At 46.0% G+C, this 17,855-nt stretch overlaps 1 protein-coding gene across 1 annotated transcript in view; it reads right to left on the reverse strand.

The window, feature by feature from the left end:
- Positions 1 to 903: 903 nt before the first annotated feature.
- The window catches only part of PLPP3 (phospholipid phosphatase 3), an 80,541-nt gene continuing 63,589 nt past the window's right edge, over positions 904 to 17,855 (reverse strand). The window contains exons 5-6 of the mRNA XM_004588710.3: positions 12,775 to 12,951; positions 904 to 2,830 (exon numbers count right to left, since the gene is read on the reverse strand). Of these exons, the coding sequence (XP_004588767.1) occupies positions 2,708 to 2,830; positions 12,775 to 12,951 (300 nt within the window). The 3' untranslated portion in view covers positions 904 to 2,707. The remainder of the gene's footprint in view (positions 2,831 to 12,774; positions 12,952 to 17,855) is intronic.

Raw genomic sequence — 17,855 nt, forward strand, 5'->3', positions numbered from 1 at the left:
TCTCAGAATCTGAAGGTAAAATCATTCGGCAGAGGGAATCAAGTCAGGTAGAACTAACTTCGCTCCTCAGGTTTCTTTAAATAGGCAGGCTATTTTAGACTGTTCAAGTGGCCCAGGGATTCAGCAAGGCCATTCATTGCACAATTAATGATGGCAGAAAAGGACCAGAGAGGGCAGAATGAGAACTAGGCTCACTGCTGCTGACTTTGAAGGTGGAGGAAGAGGGTCACCAGCCAAGGGTACAACTGACAAAAAAAAAAAAACATAGGGAAGGAGTACTGCTTCAGGCCCCTCAGACTGCACTCAGCAGCCACAGGAACTTGAGAGAAGCCCTCTTCTGTAATTCATTGTTTTAGAATCTTAGACAAATTATTTCCTTTTGCAATCTTTAATAACGCATACATTCAAAATAAGAACTACTGTGAGGATAAAAATGAAAAACTAGAGAGGCTGGCATACAGGTGCATGGTAAATGTGAATTTCCAGTTTTGCTTTGTTTCTGGCTTGGGGAAACATGAGGAAGGAAAGCAGGAGCCATGCGCCACTCTCAGTGGTCCACCCTCATTCTCAGATGGGAGCTCTGTACAGGACTCCCGGGTGAACTTCCCAAGCCACTTTATCTGAAACACTGGCTCCTTATCTACCTTTGTGGGGACCCACAGCTGAAGCAGTCTGAAGAAAACCCCCATTAGCACACAAAGCTCTTTTAAGGAGCCTTACTGGGCAAACAGGCTTTAAGAGATGAAACAGCAGCTGAGCTGACAGTATCTATACTACAGCTGCCATATTTCCCATGGCAAGACATGGAACGGCCAGCCTCCCTTCCCACAACTTCCCCGCCGCCATTCCCCCACTCCCTCACCCCCAGGGTCCCCCAAACATCTCAGGCTTGCAATTCCTTAATTAGTTGTGTTATGAGCTTTTATTTAAAAAGCACATTTAATACAAGTATAGTTTCGCAGATACAAGTTTTCACTTTGTATGCTACAAAAGTCTTTGAATATTATTCTCTTTACAAAACGCAACCTTACAAAAATACTGACAATTTAATGTTTTTATACAGTTTTCTCTAGTTGTAGTTATTCCTTTCATTGTAAAACAATGTCTACCACAGAACTACATTTTAGTTGATATTAGAGAAAAAAAATTAACTCGATGCTTTTTTAAGCAGCTAATGTAAATAACACAGGTCGAAACACAGTTTATAATCATAGTGGATATAGCTAAAATTGTTTCAGAAATAATATTTTACATAGTTAACTTTTAATGTTTTATACATTATTTATATAATATTTATATATAAAAATCATAGCTTGCTAAAGTTGAAATGAAAGGACGGAGGATTCTGGAGTAAGGATGTGCATGTGGTTGATCCATGTGGTTAAGTGTAGCCCTTTGAAAGGTTTGCATCCAAGATCTAAAAGCATTTCTTCCTTTTTCCTTCCCTCAAAAGTTCAGTAGAAGGGTTCCCCGTCTACCATCTGGGTGAGACCTTGCTTGGAAGGACACTTACGGGTAGAGAATGAGGAAAAGTCTCTGCGGAGGTTTAACCCATGTGTTCTGCCCAGCAGAACCCACCAAGAACTGCCTCGAGGGTCAACCCCAAGACAACAGTGCTTTACATAGCTTAGCAGGAACAACTCCCACCAGTTCCTTGTCAGCTCCCATCCCTTGCAGGGCAGCCTCTCAGGCATGACACTGTCAGCTATCCTGGCTCCTTCTGACTCTAAGCAGCCGCAAAGTTGGTTTGTTTTCCATTCTGCCCCTTTCCTCCCCCCTTCCGTGGTACAGCAGACTGTGTTCCATCAGTCGGTGGCGTCACATGCCTTTGCTCATCCAGGAAACCATGGTAAGCAAACAGCAAAGATTGTGAGGGAGAAGCAGTAACACGAAGTCTAACCGGTTCTAAAAATGTGCAAGTGCCTGGCGACTGACATGTGCAACATCAGCATCCTGCAGTCGACATTTCAACAGCACGGGATGATGCTTCAAAAGGAGACAAAGGGGGGCCCATGGCCTTGATTTCTTCAGAAATTGTACTATTTGCAAAGTCCATTCATCCACAAAGAGTCTCCTAACCTCTAACTCAGGGGCTGTGGTTGCTGGCCTGTGGGTAGGGGTTGGGTATAATAAGGCCTCAGGACTCAGAGTCTGAATTGGAGATCTGATCATTTGACTGAGCAAATGTGCTCTTGTTTTATGCTTAAAAACAAACAAAACATCCTGAATCAAAGTCACAGTGGAGAAGAGTGGGGTGGACAGAGAGATGCATGAGGGGAGACCCCTCAAAGGCTGTCTTCTTGATTCAGTGCTGTCTCTGGTGTGGTGTACTGTGGTGTGCACTCTCACTGCAGATACAGGCCTGGAATTTCTGGGGTCACCAAAGGTGACCGGCAGACTCTACTCGAATTGTTTTCGTGTTTGTTCCTGAACTAGCTCGTGTTCACTAGAACATGAACACTTAAACCAATTGCACATCCAGGATGCTGGCACTTGGGGTTAGTTTGCTGCTATTTCCTCATAGGTGAACACTACCTATTTTGAAGGCCACAAATAAGACTTTTTGTTTTTGTTTCTGTTTTTCTTTTTAAAAATCAAGTTGGGCAAAAAGTTTTTCCCTACATTCTACTGTCTGATGAGATCGGAGAGCAGCAAGAACTTGCTGTCAGCAGTCATTTTACAAAAACAGCCTAGGAGGCGGCAGCACCTACACCATGTTGTGGTGATTGTTCCTGTCAATGATATCCACAGGGGACAGGATCTCCTTCCTGATGGTGGCAGGAGGCAGGGACAATGTCTTGGTCTTGAAGAGGTCGGACACGAAGAAAACCTAGAAGCGCAAATCAGAAATGCAGATCAGTAACTGACCTCCGGGGCTGGGACACAAGCAGAGACCAGGGGGAGGTCAGAGGAACACAGACTTGGGGAAAAGGGAGCGTCACATCACAGATCTTTAAGTAGGGAAGAGGTCGAGTGGTGCAGCTCTCTCTGAACAGGTGAAGAAGGGGGTAACATCCACAGGTGGCATAGCAATAGGAGGAGCAGAAGCCAGCTTCATGGACTCTCGGGCCAGTGCCCCTTTCCCACTACCCATACTTTCTTACTTTTCAATGCAAATGGACAATGAAAGTTAAGTTCCTAAACAAGGGAAGTCAGTCATAATTAGTCACAGTTATTAACCTGTTGTACTTTCGCTTTCCTCACAAAGAATTCCAGGGTATAACCAATAAAGACCAGCCATTATGAATTCCTATCAGCAGGAGTTCAGTAAGGAAGCAGTGGTGTACAGTTTTTCCCCCTTGAAAACCCAATGATATCAGCCAATTGTTGGGAGGGCATAATGCCTCAGTCTCATTGCTGAGGGTCAGCAGCAGCTCACCCAGCCGCAAGGTCAACAGTAAGCCAATTGCTCATCCCCAGCATCCTGCCACCTCTTGGATATCAGACCCCACAAAGTGTCTCTTAGAATCACAAGATTTAATGAAAAATCCTTGCAGTGGTATGGGGATAGCTAGGCTGTATTTTCTTTCTTAATGTGTTTATGCAGAAAGTTCAAAAACTTGATGAGTTATTTGAGTAAGAAACATTCATGCTTTGCATTGGATAGAAAAATAAACCCACACTAAACTTCACCTCCCCCGGTTGCCTTATGTCCTATTGTATGAAAATGATGTTATCATCTGACAGGTGCAGAGACAATGTCCTTATCTCTACCAGAAAATTATCCTCCCTTTCATCCTTTGTTTCTTAGGAAAAGATTTTGATCACCCTGCCCAGTCACTGGCTCTCAATTCTACTTATTCCAGTTTTGCTAGATGCATGAAAGAAGGGCTCTTAGAACCTGAATTTCGTAGAGATCTTTCTGCTAGATTCCAATGCACCTGCTAAAAGCAAGACAACTCTCCATTCCCAACAAACACCTCCTCTGTCCAGATCTCAAACCACCTACCATGCCTTCATCTACTGGCTTATTTCCATTCTAATTTTCTAGGCTCATATTCACTACATTCCAGGACTCCCATTTCCTAACTTACTAAGAAATAGAAATAATACATAGGTTAAACGTAGTAATGGATTTGAGGCAAATGAAACTTGTATTTGGTACATGGTTCAATAAAAAATGCTGACATCAAAATAATTGTTAGAACGAGAGTATACCATGCATCCTAAACTCTGCTTATAGGACTTTCTTCTTAACTCAGAGGCTTCTAGAAGACGCAGCTATAGTCCTCGCCACCCACAAACTCAGCCTCGAGCTGTGTGCATCTCAGGAGCTCCATAAATGCTTGGTGTTGGATTTCTAAACCTCTTTTTCCGTACTAGGAAGTATGTGGTCTGGACTTCATTCTTACTGGTTCCTTCAACTCCTTGGGGCAACCTAGGGGCAACCCTGGGAAACACCACGCATACACAGGCTGGCGGCAAGATCAAGAGTTGAATCAGGTCCTACAGCATGCCCTGTCAGCTGCCTTTCACTTTCAGCTTGGCTTGAAGTTACACAAACACATTTTTGGGAACATGAAACCTGATCCTTTGAAGATTCAAATAGGCTTCAATCTTGCTAATGCTTGAACAGCAGAATACAGAAGGGACTATGGAAAAGTAGAGCTCCCTGGTTTGGAGCAGTTCCCTTTCCTCCCGAGGAGTATCTCCACCCAGAATGGAAACAGCAGCCCAGGCTGGGGAGGATCAGTGCAGACCAAGTAGCTATCTCCTGTCTGGGGAACAAACGCACTGCCCTCCCACAGTCCAACTCCACATATCTTCTCTGCCAGATAAACGATTATTTAAGGAAATAAACACAATTTATGCACAGCAAAAGGAATCTGTTCAATTGCCTGGGGCATTTGATTCCAATTCTATTTCTTCAGTTCCTTCAATTTGATAAATTACTTGTTTTGAAAAACAAACAAAAAAGCATGAATGTCATCAGGAAACAGTCTTTTTTTGCTCCATGAGCCTTACAGGCCAATGAGGGAGATAGCTAAAACAGACACAAAAATACACACAACAGTGTTGGAAGCTATATGATGGAGAGGCACAGAGAATGTGGCATGTAACTCAAGCTGAAGGGATGAGAAGCAGACCTTACTAACCTTGCCCCCAAAGGATTTACTCGTGAGCTTAGTCCTGAAGGATGAGGAAGACTTTAGCCAGATGGTAAGTGCAAGAAGGGAGCCCAGTGCAAAGGCCCGGGAGTGACAGAGGGCAGCACATGCAGTGTGGGGAGCTCAGGGAGGCTGGAGATTACGGGAAACCTCCTAGGACATGGTGAGCAGTTCAGACCTCATCCTTTCCATTTTCCGAGCAATGAAAATTTGGGATAACTTTACTAGGGGGGAAACAACGAAAGTTCTGCATTCTTCTGCCTTCGGATGTCTTGGTTCCTTCTCAAAGTGTATTGAGGAAATGTGCTGACCTTCTGCTGAGTCAGAGATGTGAGGACAGAGGATGGTCTAGTCAAGCCCTCTGGATAGCATAGCTCTTCCTTCAAAAGAGAGACTACATACAAACAAGGCACCACCGTGTGACAACAGGAGCTCCATTCACTGCGACAAGCAGGTGTGCAAATGGCTCTTACTGTTCTGGCAACACCACATCACCAACCACCCCCACAACCCACTCAAAACTCACAGTGGTAGGAGAAAATGTTGCTCTTTCAAGGACAGACTAGTCTCTACATCTAAATTTTGCCATTTTTCAGCAAAATATGTAGGTATGGGTCATGATACCTATCTCAAGAGGATTGTAGGACGGAATAAAAGGCACAAGTATGGCACAGTGCCAAGTGCTTAAAAAGCAAGTCAGAATAATTTCCACTGACTTGCATGTTCTGGGCATCCCTACACAAAACTACTTCTTTTCATCTGCAAGATAATATGCCAAGAGAAGGACAAAAATTAGAGAAAGTAAACTCACAACAGGAATAATTGAGAATGTGAATGAATGTATAACAGTGGACACTGACTCAAGCTGGATACAGACAGCATGTGGATGTTCCTACTGGACAGTTAGTATCTGCTGTTTTGATCTTACAATTCTTAGGGTGGTTTTGGGGAATGGTCAGCCTTCATGTGCTCCAGAGATGTCAGCATACACAGCTTATTCTCTCTTGCCCAAAATGATGTCCCCAAGAGATCCGAAGCCAGAGGACTGGCCAGAAGTCAGGCTTCTACTTTCTTTGTGGTGAGTGGCCAAATCAGCAGATTTTGAGAGTCATTTTGTGAAGGGCAGATTATGACAACAAAATTGTTCTCCAAATGTTTCTTTGGACGCCAAGTGTTTCAACTCATGACTGTGTAAGTAAACTCTTTGAAGATCGGAATCCTACCCACTAAGGTGTCTCTAAGCACCTGTTAAGCTTAGCTGTCAGCATGGGGCTGATAAGTATAACAGCAAAAACATTTAAGAATCCAAGAAGCATGTCTTTAAATGCAGACCCCAAATTATCTGTTTAAAAATCACCTGGATATTTCTTGAAAAAGCAAATTCCTGGGCCTACCTCTGCCCTACTGGGACAATGTCCTAGCATCCACATTTGAAAAACACTACGGGTGTTTGTCACTCAGGGACAATCTGAAGATGAACAGATGGGCTCAACTTCTTGCTGTGAGTCTTAGACAACATGGCACCTGCTGGCGAGGAGCTTCTCTGCTATATCTTGAATACCAGGATGCCTTCCTTGAGCTGCCCTTATTCTTCTTTCTGGTACCCAGACTGAACTTGCCATGACCTTCTGCCTTCATGCTAGCCCGTAGTCTTTGATATGTGGTGTTTCAAGTGCTAGATCATGTTTCCCACTGCTACTGCAGGGCATGGATGGTGTTGAGTCATCCCCCTACTCAGGGCCCAGAAATTACAGCTCTCAGTATAGCTGGTACATCTTCCATGTGTGTAGGGAGACCACGGCTACTGCTCCTGTTGCATGTGCTCCTATGTGCCCTGGCTTTGGGACTTCCTTTTGGTTTCCTGGTCTACCATACTGAACAATTTCACAGATTAAGTAAAGAATAACCTTTTTTGGAGGAGAAAGCTTTGAGAATTGGCTCATTCACATGCCCTAAGTATGGTAAGTGTTGTCTAAAGGAAAGTCATCTTTGATAATTTGGCCTTTTGACTAGAAGAGGTTACTCAATTTTAATCACCACTTTTTTGACCTTAGTAAACATGTTTCAGTGGTTTTTGCCGCTGGGGATTTGCCAGAGTCTGTGTTGAGTGATTTCCTGACATATGTTTGACTGGTTTGGGTACTACATGAAGGATAGTATACTACACAGAGCAGGTTCTGATCCCAAAGTTACTTCTCAGGCCACCTCAAACTTTGCATGTGTATGCATGATGCTACACTTGACTTAGCCAAAAGGCAGAGAAGCGATTATGTATGCATGATATGTCTTTTAGTCACTCAACCTTCTATCCAAAAATTATGTAAGGAATGTTCATCTCTACCTTACAAACCAGGAAAAGGTGGCAGACAGGTGAGCCGATTTGCCCAACAGGCATAATCAGCAAGTGTCTGGAATACAACACACCTTTACGAGTCTCTCATCGTTCATTTCATTCATCTGAGCATGACAACAAGACAGGAGAAGAGAGGCACTTGGCCGACTATGGAGCAGGGCAAAGATGCTGTCATCACTTATTAAAGGCCAAAGTTGATCTCTGCCTTAGCTTCTTTCTTTCTCCTACATCCACATTCCTGCCCATCTCGGGGAGTGTCTATGGTGGCAAGGCCAGGGTCCACTGAGCAAAGGACCAAAAGGGATTTGGGGAGGGCATTTATCCATCCCACAGTGCCTGAGCCAGCACTAGGACAAATACCAAGACAATTGATTGAGAATGTCCCCTGTTAGAAAAAGAAAAGGTCTGTCAAATTCATGGCATAGGCCAAAGTGTACTTGTGATGTACAGTTTGAGTCCTTGAAGATGGAATCAAGAGTCTTAGGACCTAGCCCTACTCCTCCACTGTGCATCACTGGACATGTCTAGAACTCCATGCTCCGTGCTTTCCCCTCACAGGCACTGTCATCACTGAACTCATTTTTTTTAAATACTAGCATTCTTGCTGTCTCTTTTTCCCAAGATCACCCCACTGGGCAGAGCCAAAGGATGCCCTTGCCCTTCCCTACATCCTGGAGGAAGATAGCAGCATACAAAAGAACCACTGCTGGCTGAGCCACACCCCTGGGGAGAGGAAAACCAGGAAAGACTCTGCTGTGTGTTTATGACATTCACGAGCAGCTGCTTCCTCTGTTGACCCCACAGCAATGGTGGCCTGGCCCTCCCCTGACCCCTCTTAGAGCCCCCAATCTGCCATCTGTCAGAGGGTCAGGGAGGAGGTGACCAGATACGCGAGTTGTCAGTAGACAGGAAATATGATGTCTGTCCCTTCAACTAAGTTCCTGGGAGGACCCAACTGTAGAGTTAACATCGTTGCGGGGTGTGCCTTGGTGGGTGTACAGGTGGGAGGCTGGCTGTGTGTGTTGGAACGTACCTCATGTGTGTCCATGGCTCTGAGTTCCGGCAGAAGAGGGAGAACAGATGTCTGTGCAATGGGGTTCCACCAACTCTGTCCACATGCCATTGGGTCTGCCAGGGCAGTGACTCTCCACCTCTGTCCTGTGTGCATCAGGACAAGCTGCTCCTATGAGCCTGTGTTCTCAAATCAGTACCCGACACCATGAAGGTTTCCTATCTGTCAGGTTCTACTGTCTTCCCTTTCTGGAAACCACTCAACTGGTAGGCAACAGGAGAGAAGGGAGCCCATTTCCCTTTGGCATATGACTTTTATCTAGACAAGCCTGACTGCAGTGACAAGACCTGTGTTCAACTAACCAGGATAAAGCTGCTGGGTTGTCACAGCCCGTGGCCCTCATCTCTGTGGTGACCAAGCTGACGTTCTAGGGTGACATACCACACCCTGTGCTCTGAAAGACAGCAGGTCCAGCTCAGTGACTAACAGCCCCTTGTCTAAGTCTTGGCCTGAGAGGCTCTGAAGCAATTTGCAGCATTACTTGGCTCATGTACTCCTCATCCATCTTCAAAAATAGCAGCATAGAATCTTCAGGTCTCTCCCTCTTTCTCTCTGGCCTCTGCTTCCGTTGTTACAACTCCTTCTGTGGTTATGACCTCTTGCCTCTCTGTTATAAAGACCCTGGTGATTATAGTGGAGTCTTCCCGATAACCCAGGACAGCCAGGATAATTGCCTTCCCCCAATATCCTTAACTTAATCTCATCTGCAAAGTCCATTTTGTTGTGTAAGGCAAGTCAACCTTACAGGTTCTTCAGGTTAAGTGTGTAAACAGCTTTGTGAGGGAGGGGGCATTGTTCAGCAAAAGAGATTTTGGAAAGAGGGCATTTCATCTAGTTCTCTGTTTCCTGATGGCACTGAAATCAACCCAAAGGGAATCAATGGTTTTTACCTGAAGGAGCCCCATTTTCCTACTGCACTGGCACAATCGTAACAAAACAAGCCTGTGCTTGCTTTCGGTCCCTGAGCTTGTGGAACCCTGTTGTAGCAGCTGCAAGCAACCATTATAGAGGTTTCACCACAAATGGGGTGAACCTGGGACTGCACTCCTTCCAAGGAGGCCAGCTGTCTAAGCAGATCTGGCATGAGGGGTGTGACAGGTGCCAAGGATGGAGGCCCATAGAAGCTCGGGGGTGCACACTGGCTCTGTGACAGCCTTTGAGTCAGCCCTGGAGACTCTGCCATTTCTCCAAGTGACTTGTGTGTCACCCACTTGCCCCGTTTATTCTTGGGAACTTGAACATGGGCTTTGAGGGAGAGAAGCCCACTGTGTATGGTGCTTTATGCAGTGCTGGGCTCTCAGATTTCGCACCTGTCAAGTGAATTGGTATAAGGATATGCATAAGTTTGGCTTAGCAGCCTACCTGGCAGGTTGGGAAATGGGTTTTGGCATTCTTGGTACCATGGGGAAGTAGCTTTTGTACTATGCTGTACTTCCCTGTTTGTTCTCAATCTTTCTAACCTCAACAATGTTTCCCTATTTCAAGAAACATTTGATGGAGCTTCTCGTGGGTAAGAAGAAAGATTGGCTCTGTTAGGGTGGGCGGTAGTTTTGTGTAGAGGACATAGAACTGAGAAGTGCAGCTGTCATTTCCCCACTCGGCAAGGAGCCCTCGTTCCTCCCCACCATCCCTCCTGCAGGTGCCTGTGACTTTGTCAGAGGTCCCTTACTTCTCTACAACTCCTCGTGGACCTGCTCATCTCCAGCTCAGCCACAGACCTGAGCCACTGCCATGCCTTCTTGGCAGAGAAAGCTGGCATAGCTACAGGCTGGCCTTCTCCGGTGGGTGGACCGCCTCTACTTCTCCCAGCTGAGAAGCCCCAGAACCTGTTCCGCTGAGTGGACACAGCTCCCAGGCACTTTTCTGCCCTATCCTTTCAGATGTCAAAGGAAGCAGATCCCTCAGTATTGTGATGTCATGGCAGTTGAGATCATGGGGAGCTACTGTGCACCTGGCCCAGGCAGTAAGCAAGTCAGAGAGAAATGAGAAATAAGAGACAGGCTTTGCTTTTTCTTCTTCATAATGGAGTGGGCAAAAGACAGGTAAATGGAGTGGCTACCCCTTTACACAGTTACAAAGTTTCTCTGACCCAGTGCCGGGAGGTACAGAAAGGACCCTGAGACACATTTAAATGGCTGTGTAGGTGCTGGTGCATGCAATGAAGCCTCAGGTAACAACTCCAGCTGACCTTTAGCAGAGTGTTAAGCGGCAGAGGTGTGACTCAGTTGCCTACCAGCTCTTGCAAAATTTGAGTGTCTTCTCTGAGGTTACCCCATTTGTAAAATGGCTTCTTGGACTAGCAAGAGACAGTATCTAGAAAGGTGCCAGTACACAATAGGTGCTTACAAACACTGAGACCAAATTCCTATCCCAGGCTGCCATCAGCAGCGGCCAAACAGGATAAAAGTCAGGTCCCTCATTTCCTTTCTTGCAAATCCGCCTTGCTCCTCTTGAACATTCTGTCTAATTGCTTCTGGCCAGTGCTCCAGGACATAAAAGAGAGGAAGGCTAGGAAGGACCCCCCCCCCCCCCCCGCTCTCATTTTTTTAATTGGGGGTACAGGAGACTCCCAATTAGGGCAGAGGCAGTAGAGAGAAGGAAACAGCATCAGCAGGGTCCCTGGGCTGTTTTCCTGCAGAGAGGGTGCTCAGAAGGGCACTGTCAGGAAAGGGTTACCCTTTAGTGCAAACATCCACCCCCCACTGTCAGCTCCTATTAAAGGGCCAGGCACAGGGAACAAGCTGGACTGTGACAGCTGCTCTCATTAACGGTATGTTCCCTTTTCTCCCTTTGGGCCTTTACTTTAAAAACAACAAAAATAACAAAGCAAGCCAGTGGAAGCAGCCAGTCCTTAGGGTAGCCTTCCCAGATCAAGGCTGGCAAGCAGGTCAGATGCTGTTCTCTTCAATGATCCCTGCTCCAAAGGCCCTGACTCCCATCCCCTCTTCTGGACCACATTGGATCAGACCCGTCCCACCTGCTGAAGCACCCTGCCAGGCCGTCCTAAGTAGCTACAATGGGATCAGCTTGTGAACAAAGGTAGTGAGTCCGCTTCACACCTGTGCTTTCCGGAGAATGTTCCTTAGAAAGGTTAGGGCCACTCATGGATTCTAGCCTTTCACTTACTGAGGACACAATGACTCGCACTGAGAGCCCCACTAAGACAGGAAGAATAGTATGTCTGCTATATATGCAGGCCCTGCTCCTCAAATGCCCAGCCTAAAGGATGGTAACATCAACATTGTGACCAGTGCTATTTCAGTGGAAAGTGAGGGAGGTCACCACAGGGAGACACAGGCCAGGCTCAGAAACCAGGACAGGACAAAGAGATGGGCTCCAGCTCGCCATTGTTCCTCATTCTTCCTGTGAATGAGCAAGGATAATACTAACAGCAGTGCAGCCTCCATATGTGCTGCTCACACATGCAGCCCTGACTGTTTGCTGGGACTCCTGCTGGGCTGGGGCCAGCTCCATGGAGGAGGACCCCGAGAGGCACAGCACCACAGCAGGTGCTCACACAGCTTTGCTGGGTTAGCCCCTCTGAACTGTCCGTTGATTGGAAAGGCAGAGATTAGGAAGGGAGACTGAGAAAGGTGGTAGGCCACATTTCAGCCCTGTTGGGAAGCAGGGAGCAAGCAGCTGAAAGGACAAGCCATGCCTCTGAGGCACAGCAGCATGAGGCCTACAGCTAGGTTAATCTTTGGAGAACTGTGAGCAAGGGGCTCGGGCTGGGAGAGGGCATTTCCTTCAGAAAATCTCCTCTTTTCCAGCTCACACAGAGTTCACGATGTGACTAAGTCATCCCAAGGTCATGGTGGGAAGGGTAGCCACCTTCCAAGAGGCTGACTCCAGTGGCTAGTGGCTACTGAAGCAGAACATGAGCCTCCAGGCGTGAGTCAGGAGGACCTGGGGCAAGTACCTTCTCTGAGTTTCCTCATTTGCAAAGTGAGCAAGTTGGACAGGATCTAAGACCTCTTGCCTTGCAATGATTTACGAGCACAAACCAGCGTCTGCGTGCACATAGACACGCATGCACACAATGATTTAAAGACTCTCAGGTCCAACTTCACAGCTGAACAGGAACTCTTCTTGATTGACTGAAGGAGTCTTGGGGTGACTCTTCAGATACCAAGTGGACGTTAAGAACGAGGTTTCCCTGGCTGTAGTCACTGAGCTGGGAACATTTTACAAGTGACAGTCGAGGACTTTTGTTGGTATGTTAAGGACAAGCTGTTACTTACTATACAGCAGGCCACCAGGGCTCCTTGAGCAAATCCCGCCAGGACATCTCCAGGATGATGCTTGTGGTCAGATACGCGAGACAGGCCCGTGTAGAAGGCCATCATGAGCAGGGTGAACTGCAGCAGGGGCCGCAGCAGACGGGCTCCTCGCCACGTGAAGCGGGCCTGCAGGTACAGCTGGGGGGAGAAGGCAACACAGGACAGTGAGTGACATCCTACCCACAAGCACCAGATCGACATATACTTCATTTCTGCCACATGGAGCTATCCAAACCTTGGTCAACATGGTCTCAATACAGCATTCAACTTGGATGTGGCCTTGAGCCCATGGCTTGAGTCTTGGTGTGTATACTAAAAAGTTAGAAGCGGCATTGATCTAGGGGCCTCAGTATACTACTTGGTGCATAGCAGGCACCTGACCACTATCAGTTTCCTCTTAATCTTCTCTATTAAAACAAGTGAGAGAAGAATCACCAGGTTGGGAAAGGTTTTTTTTTTTTTTAATAACTCTTTTAGCATATCTGTATGTTTCTGTGAGAGTTGTGGCAGTATAATCCCTGCATTCTTTGCCCCTCAGCATTGGTGTGGAAATAAAATACATCCTGATAACAAGGAATGAGCCTTATAGTCACAAGGGGTGTTTCTGCTTCTCCATCCAAGGGCAGGGTCCTGAGACATCATTGGGAGCCACCAACTCCATACTGGAATATGAGGAAACACGCACAACTGTCAAAGAGAGGCGGACAGTTACTGGCAGCAGAGCAACCTGAGGAAACATGGAAGAAAAGAAAACCACCTCAGGCTCAAGCAAAAAGGTTGAAGTGAAATGACGTCAAGTGGGTATTGTCCCCTCAGAGTTATCTGACTGCCGTTTCCGCTCTAACCTCTGGGCACAAGCCACTTCCCAGGTTCCTGTGGGAACTTGGGAAAGGAGGGAGAAGAGGCTAGCGGAGGACCAGGGCCACTTCCTCCCGCAAAGCAAAGCTCCCAAGGAAGAGCTGCAGGGAGGGGCGGCTGGCCTCCAGATAGACCCTGGGCCGTGGCAAGGGTGGGACCTGTCCTTCCGGAGATAAGACCAACACCTTCCTTCCTATGGACAGGAAAGGGCAAGCCAGCAGCCAGCCCTCAGGAGGTCAAAGAGGAGAAGATGCCAGAGCCATCTGGCCGAGCAGGAGTGATGGAGGACTGCATCCTCAGTTACTTGGGGAAACTATTTCTAAAAACTAGGCCAGAAAAAACAGCAGGCAAGTTTCTAGTCATTGTGAAGTTATGTGATTGTTTGGGAAAAATTTAACAGTAATAACTGAAAAATGGATACTCGCCTGTATTGATGTTGTTGGCTATCCAACAAGTGTTAAATGTTAATGGTTTTCTGTGTAAATAATGACCCGTTTTAAAAACATCTAAAAGAAGAGATAAAATCATAAAAGCAAATATGACAAATGATGAATTTACCAAGAATTACGTAGGACATTTATTATGTAAAGGAAATAAAGGGCCAATTTTAATAAAGAGAGCTGAAATCTTTTGCAAGAAAGTCTAAAATCAACTGCTAAATTGAGACATTGGTGTGTAAATTCAATTACATTTCCACAGATACCCTAAAATATCTGGAGAAAAAAAACCTGAAAATAAATGAATCTAGCATAAAATAAAATATGAAATTTGTGGTGTTAGCCTGTGAAAAATAAAGAAAGAAGCTATGAACCATGATAAATGCTAGGTACACAGAAATGAGATGTGGAATTCCTGCTCCATGCAGCATATAGATGAGGGACATATGAAAACAAAGAAGTCATGAAAGAAATTTGGGGCCAAGGTAAATTAAAGAAGAGGATTACTTGACTGGGATCTCTAAGAGGACTTGACATGTGTTGGGAGTTAAGGGGAAGGGAGGCAGATATGGATTCTGCAGACACCTGCCATCACAGCTGCCCAAACTTCAAACAGTCCCAAGATGATGGCATCCCATGTATGATGAGAAATGGAGCTGCAGAGGTGAGCTCGGGCCAGTTCCTGAAGCGCTCTGACTATGAAAACCAAAGAATCTGGTCTTAATCAGGAGGCCTGTTTTCTTCCTATTTTTGTTATTTCAAACACTTGTGAGATTAATAAAAATCCCTGAGAAGTCTTACAGGAAACAAAAAGAATTATCAGACCTTATGTCACTGCTTTTCCAGAACAGTCATCTAGTGAATCACAACTGGAAAGCAGTGTTGTCAACAATCCTAAAAGATGAAATGGTCCTACGTAAGACACTGAATACCTTGAAAAACTAATCTGAGTGCTTTTTAAGGACTAAGGCAATAGTCCAAAGGTTTACTCCTTCATTTCTGGTGAATGGACCCATCAGTCGACTCTGCTACTGTGAATCAAAAGATGTTTTTCTATTGGGAGGAGGGATGCATGATGCTTGACCCACCACTCCAAGGCTCGCTGGCAGCACAAGCATCATGGTCTGACCTTCCTGCAGCTATTCTTAGCGGTGGATGGGTGTGGGGAAGGTTGCAGAAAGAACATATAGGCTTTCGTGGAAAAAGCTCACTGAGCCTCAGTTTGCTCATGAGAAAATAAGCTTCACAATCATTGTGTTGCATGCCACTGTGGTATGGACTGGTTAATAACAGATGTTAATATCTGTCTTTATTTGGGCCCAGGAGCTTCTATTTCCCTCTCTGAAAACTTCACAGGTCTTCAGAAAATGTTTATATTCCTCCAGCCCTTCTTCCGCCTGCTACATGCAGACTCTCAGTCAGGCCTTGGAGACCAGGGTGGGGCAGAGGAAGGGCGGGTTTTCCAACCGGACAAGGCCCACATCACTCCTTGCACTGACTCAGAGACTTAAGGCTGGGGCTTAATCAAAGAGGAAAAAAAAATGCATATGTGAGAGGAACTTGAAGAGAGAGGAAGAGGCCTCAGGAAGGGTGGAAGGGAATGCTTCTGAATGGGAAAGAAATAGGGAACCTTGGGGGAAAAAAAAATCCTTTAGGAAGCAATCTGACATGAGATTGCAGCCAGTAGACTCAAGCCCGCTCTGTGGTATCCATCAGTACAGAACACTCATGGAGGAATGCGGCAAGGTCAGGATGGATCATAGTTTGTGAAGCAAAAGCCACCCTGATTCTTGTCCTGGCTCTGCCACTTGTTATGAATGGTGTCATGTACCCCATGTAAGCCTTAGTGCCTTCATCCATAAAATAGGTTGAACTGTATCTCCCATGTGGGGTGATTGGGATGGAAAGAAAAGGCATGGGAAGAAACTGATAGAGGACAAAAACCCAAGACTCTTCAGAATCGAAGACACTGTTGCCTTGGAAGAGATTTACTGACAGTAATTTCACCATGAAGCACGCGTTACTCCAGGAGATTGCACAATGACCTTCCACGTGGTGGCTACATCTGATCTGGGATGTCATGTGGTGCCACGAGGGTTCAAGACTGATCATAGGCTCTGCTCTCCCACGCAGCCCACACCACTCTCTTGGCTAACTGGACTGGGTGTTGCTGGTTCAAAGCACGAGTCACCCCAAGCTGGAGCTAGGACCTTACTGCAATCAGTATAGAAGTGCCTTCTGGAGTCTATCACAACAGATAGTCCTGGAGCTCCATTCATCCACAGAAGGCAAGTGTACATTGTTCAAGAGAGAAGGTCAAATAATGTTGAGCAGGAAGACACCAGGGTCTTATCCTTAACCAAAAGAGCAAGGCCACCTTCCAAGGCTCAGAATGCCTGAAGGGGACTCCCAACGTCAACACCTTGAAAACGGGTGAGAAGAGGTGGACAAAATCTGAAAGTCTAAGTGACAGTTACCTCTTACAGCCTGCTTTCTAAGGTTTTGCCTTGTCTGTGTTTGCTCACCCAAGTTGTACAAAGACCTCAGCTCCAGAGGCTTAGGAGCTGGGATCCATTTCCAGGCATCACTGGGATGCCACAGTTAGGGTTGGATTGGAATCTCTGCTACACATCAGCTGCATGCCTCGAGCCAGTCATGCTGCTCCTCTGATTTTGTTTTTCATATGTAATATGAGATTGGTTTGTTTCCTTTTTTAACATTGCAAGCATCTGTAATTTTCAAAACTGCAAGGCACAGATATGAATAATGAATGCTCCGTATATACATATGATCTTAAAACTCCTCTGTACTGGGCCCAACGCAGTAGTCCTCACCTTGCATGTGCTGGATGTTGGTTCATATCCTGGCTGCTCTACTTCCCATCCAGCTCTCTGCCTGTGGCCTGGGAAAGCAGTAGAGGACTGCCAAAAGTCTTAGATCCTGCACCCACATGGGAGACCCAGAAGAAGCTCCTAACTTCAGATCAGCTCAGCTCTGGCTGGGAAAGTGAACCTTCTCTCTGTAAATATGCCTTTCTAATTAAAATAAATCCCTTGTATTAATAAAACTGCTGGTGACAGTTGAAGATCATAACAGGTTTATGTCTGCCTTCTCTCCCCTCCAACAATGTGCATGAAAATCCTCGATATATACAACTCATGGAGTTCCTGTGTCTTTCCTGACTTAGCTCCAAGACTACGGTCCTGTGAATTTTTAACAAAACCTCCTCAGATTGCATGGAGCCTGCTCCTCTGGTCAGAACCAGCAGTCAGATGTGTGGGTGAATCATACCCCCTGTTCTTGCTAAGTCACCTGTGTTTCCTTACCTGATTTACATACTGGTGAAACAGGTCGGTACTGTCCTCTCTCTTTTTTTCCATTTTCCATTGCTCAAGGGACTGCTCAGCTAAGAGTGAAAAGGAGGCTTTTGTCCTCCCTTGGGCCTCTGCCTACTCTCTTCCTGGAAGCTGCTCTAGCTCACTGACACCCAGGGAGTAACTTTCTCCTCCCTGGCTCCCATTTGGCTTGATTTTGTGTACCTGGTGACTCATGGATATGATGTAGAACTAGAATTGCTCTCAAGACCAATGACAAATTTTTGGTATACTTTTCCTGCTTAAGGAGAAAATCAAACCTTGGTCTTCTGCCACTATCAGGAAAGAAAGGAATTTAACCTTTCTTGAGTACTGTTCTAGATGCTGTACTTGGTGCTTTAAGTTACACTGCTTGCAGTGGTCCCAGAAAAGA

The sequence above is a fragment of the Ochotona princeps genome, chromosome 2, assembly GCF_030435755.1.
Source record: "Ochotona princeps isolate mOchPri1 chromosome 2, mOchPri1.hap1, whole genome shotgun sequence".
Classification (NCBI taxonomy): domain Eukaryota; kingdom Metazoa; phylum Chordata; class Mammalia; order Lagomorpha; family Ochotonidae; genus Ochotona; species Ochotona princeps.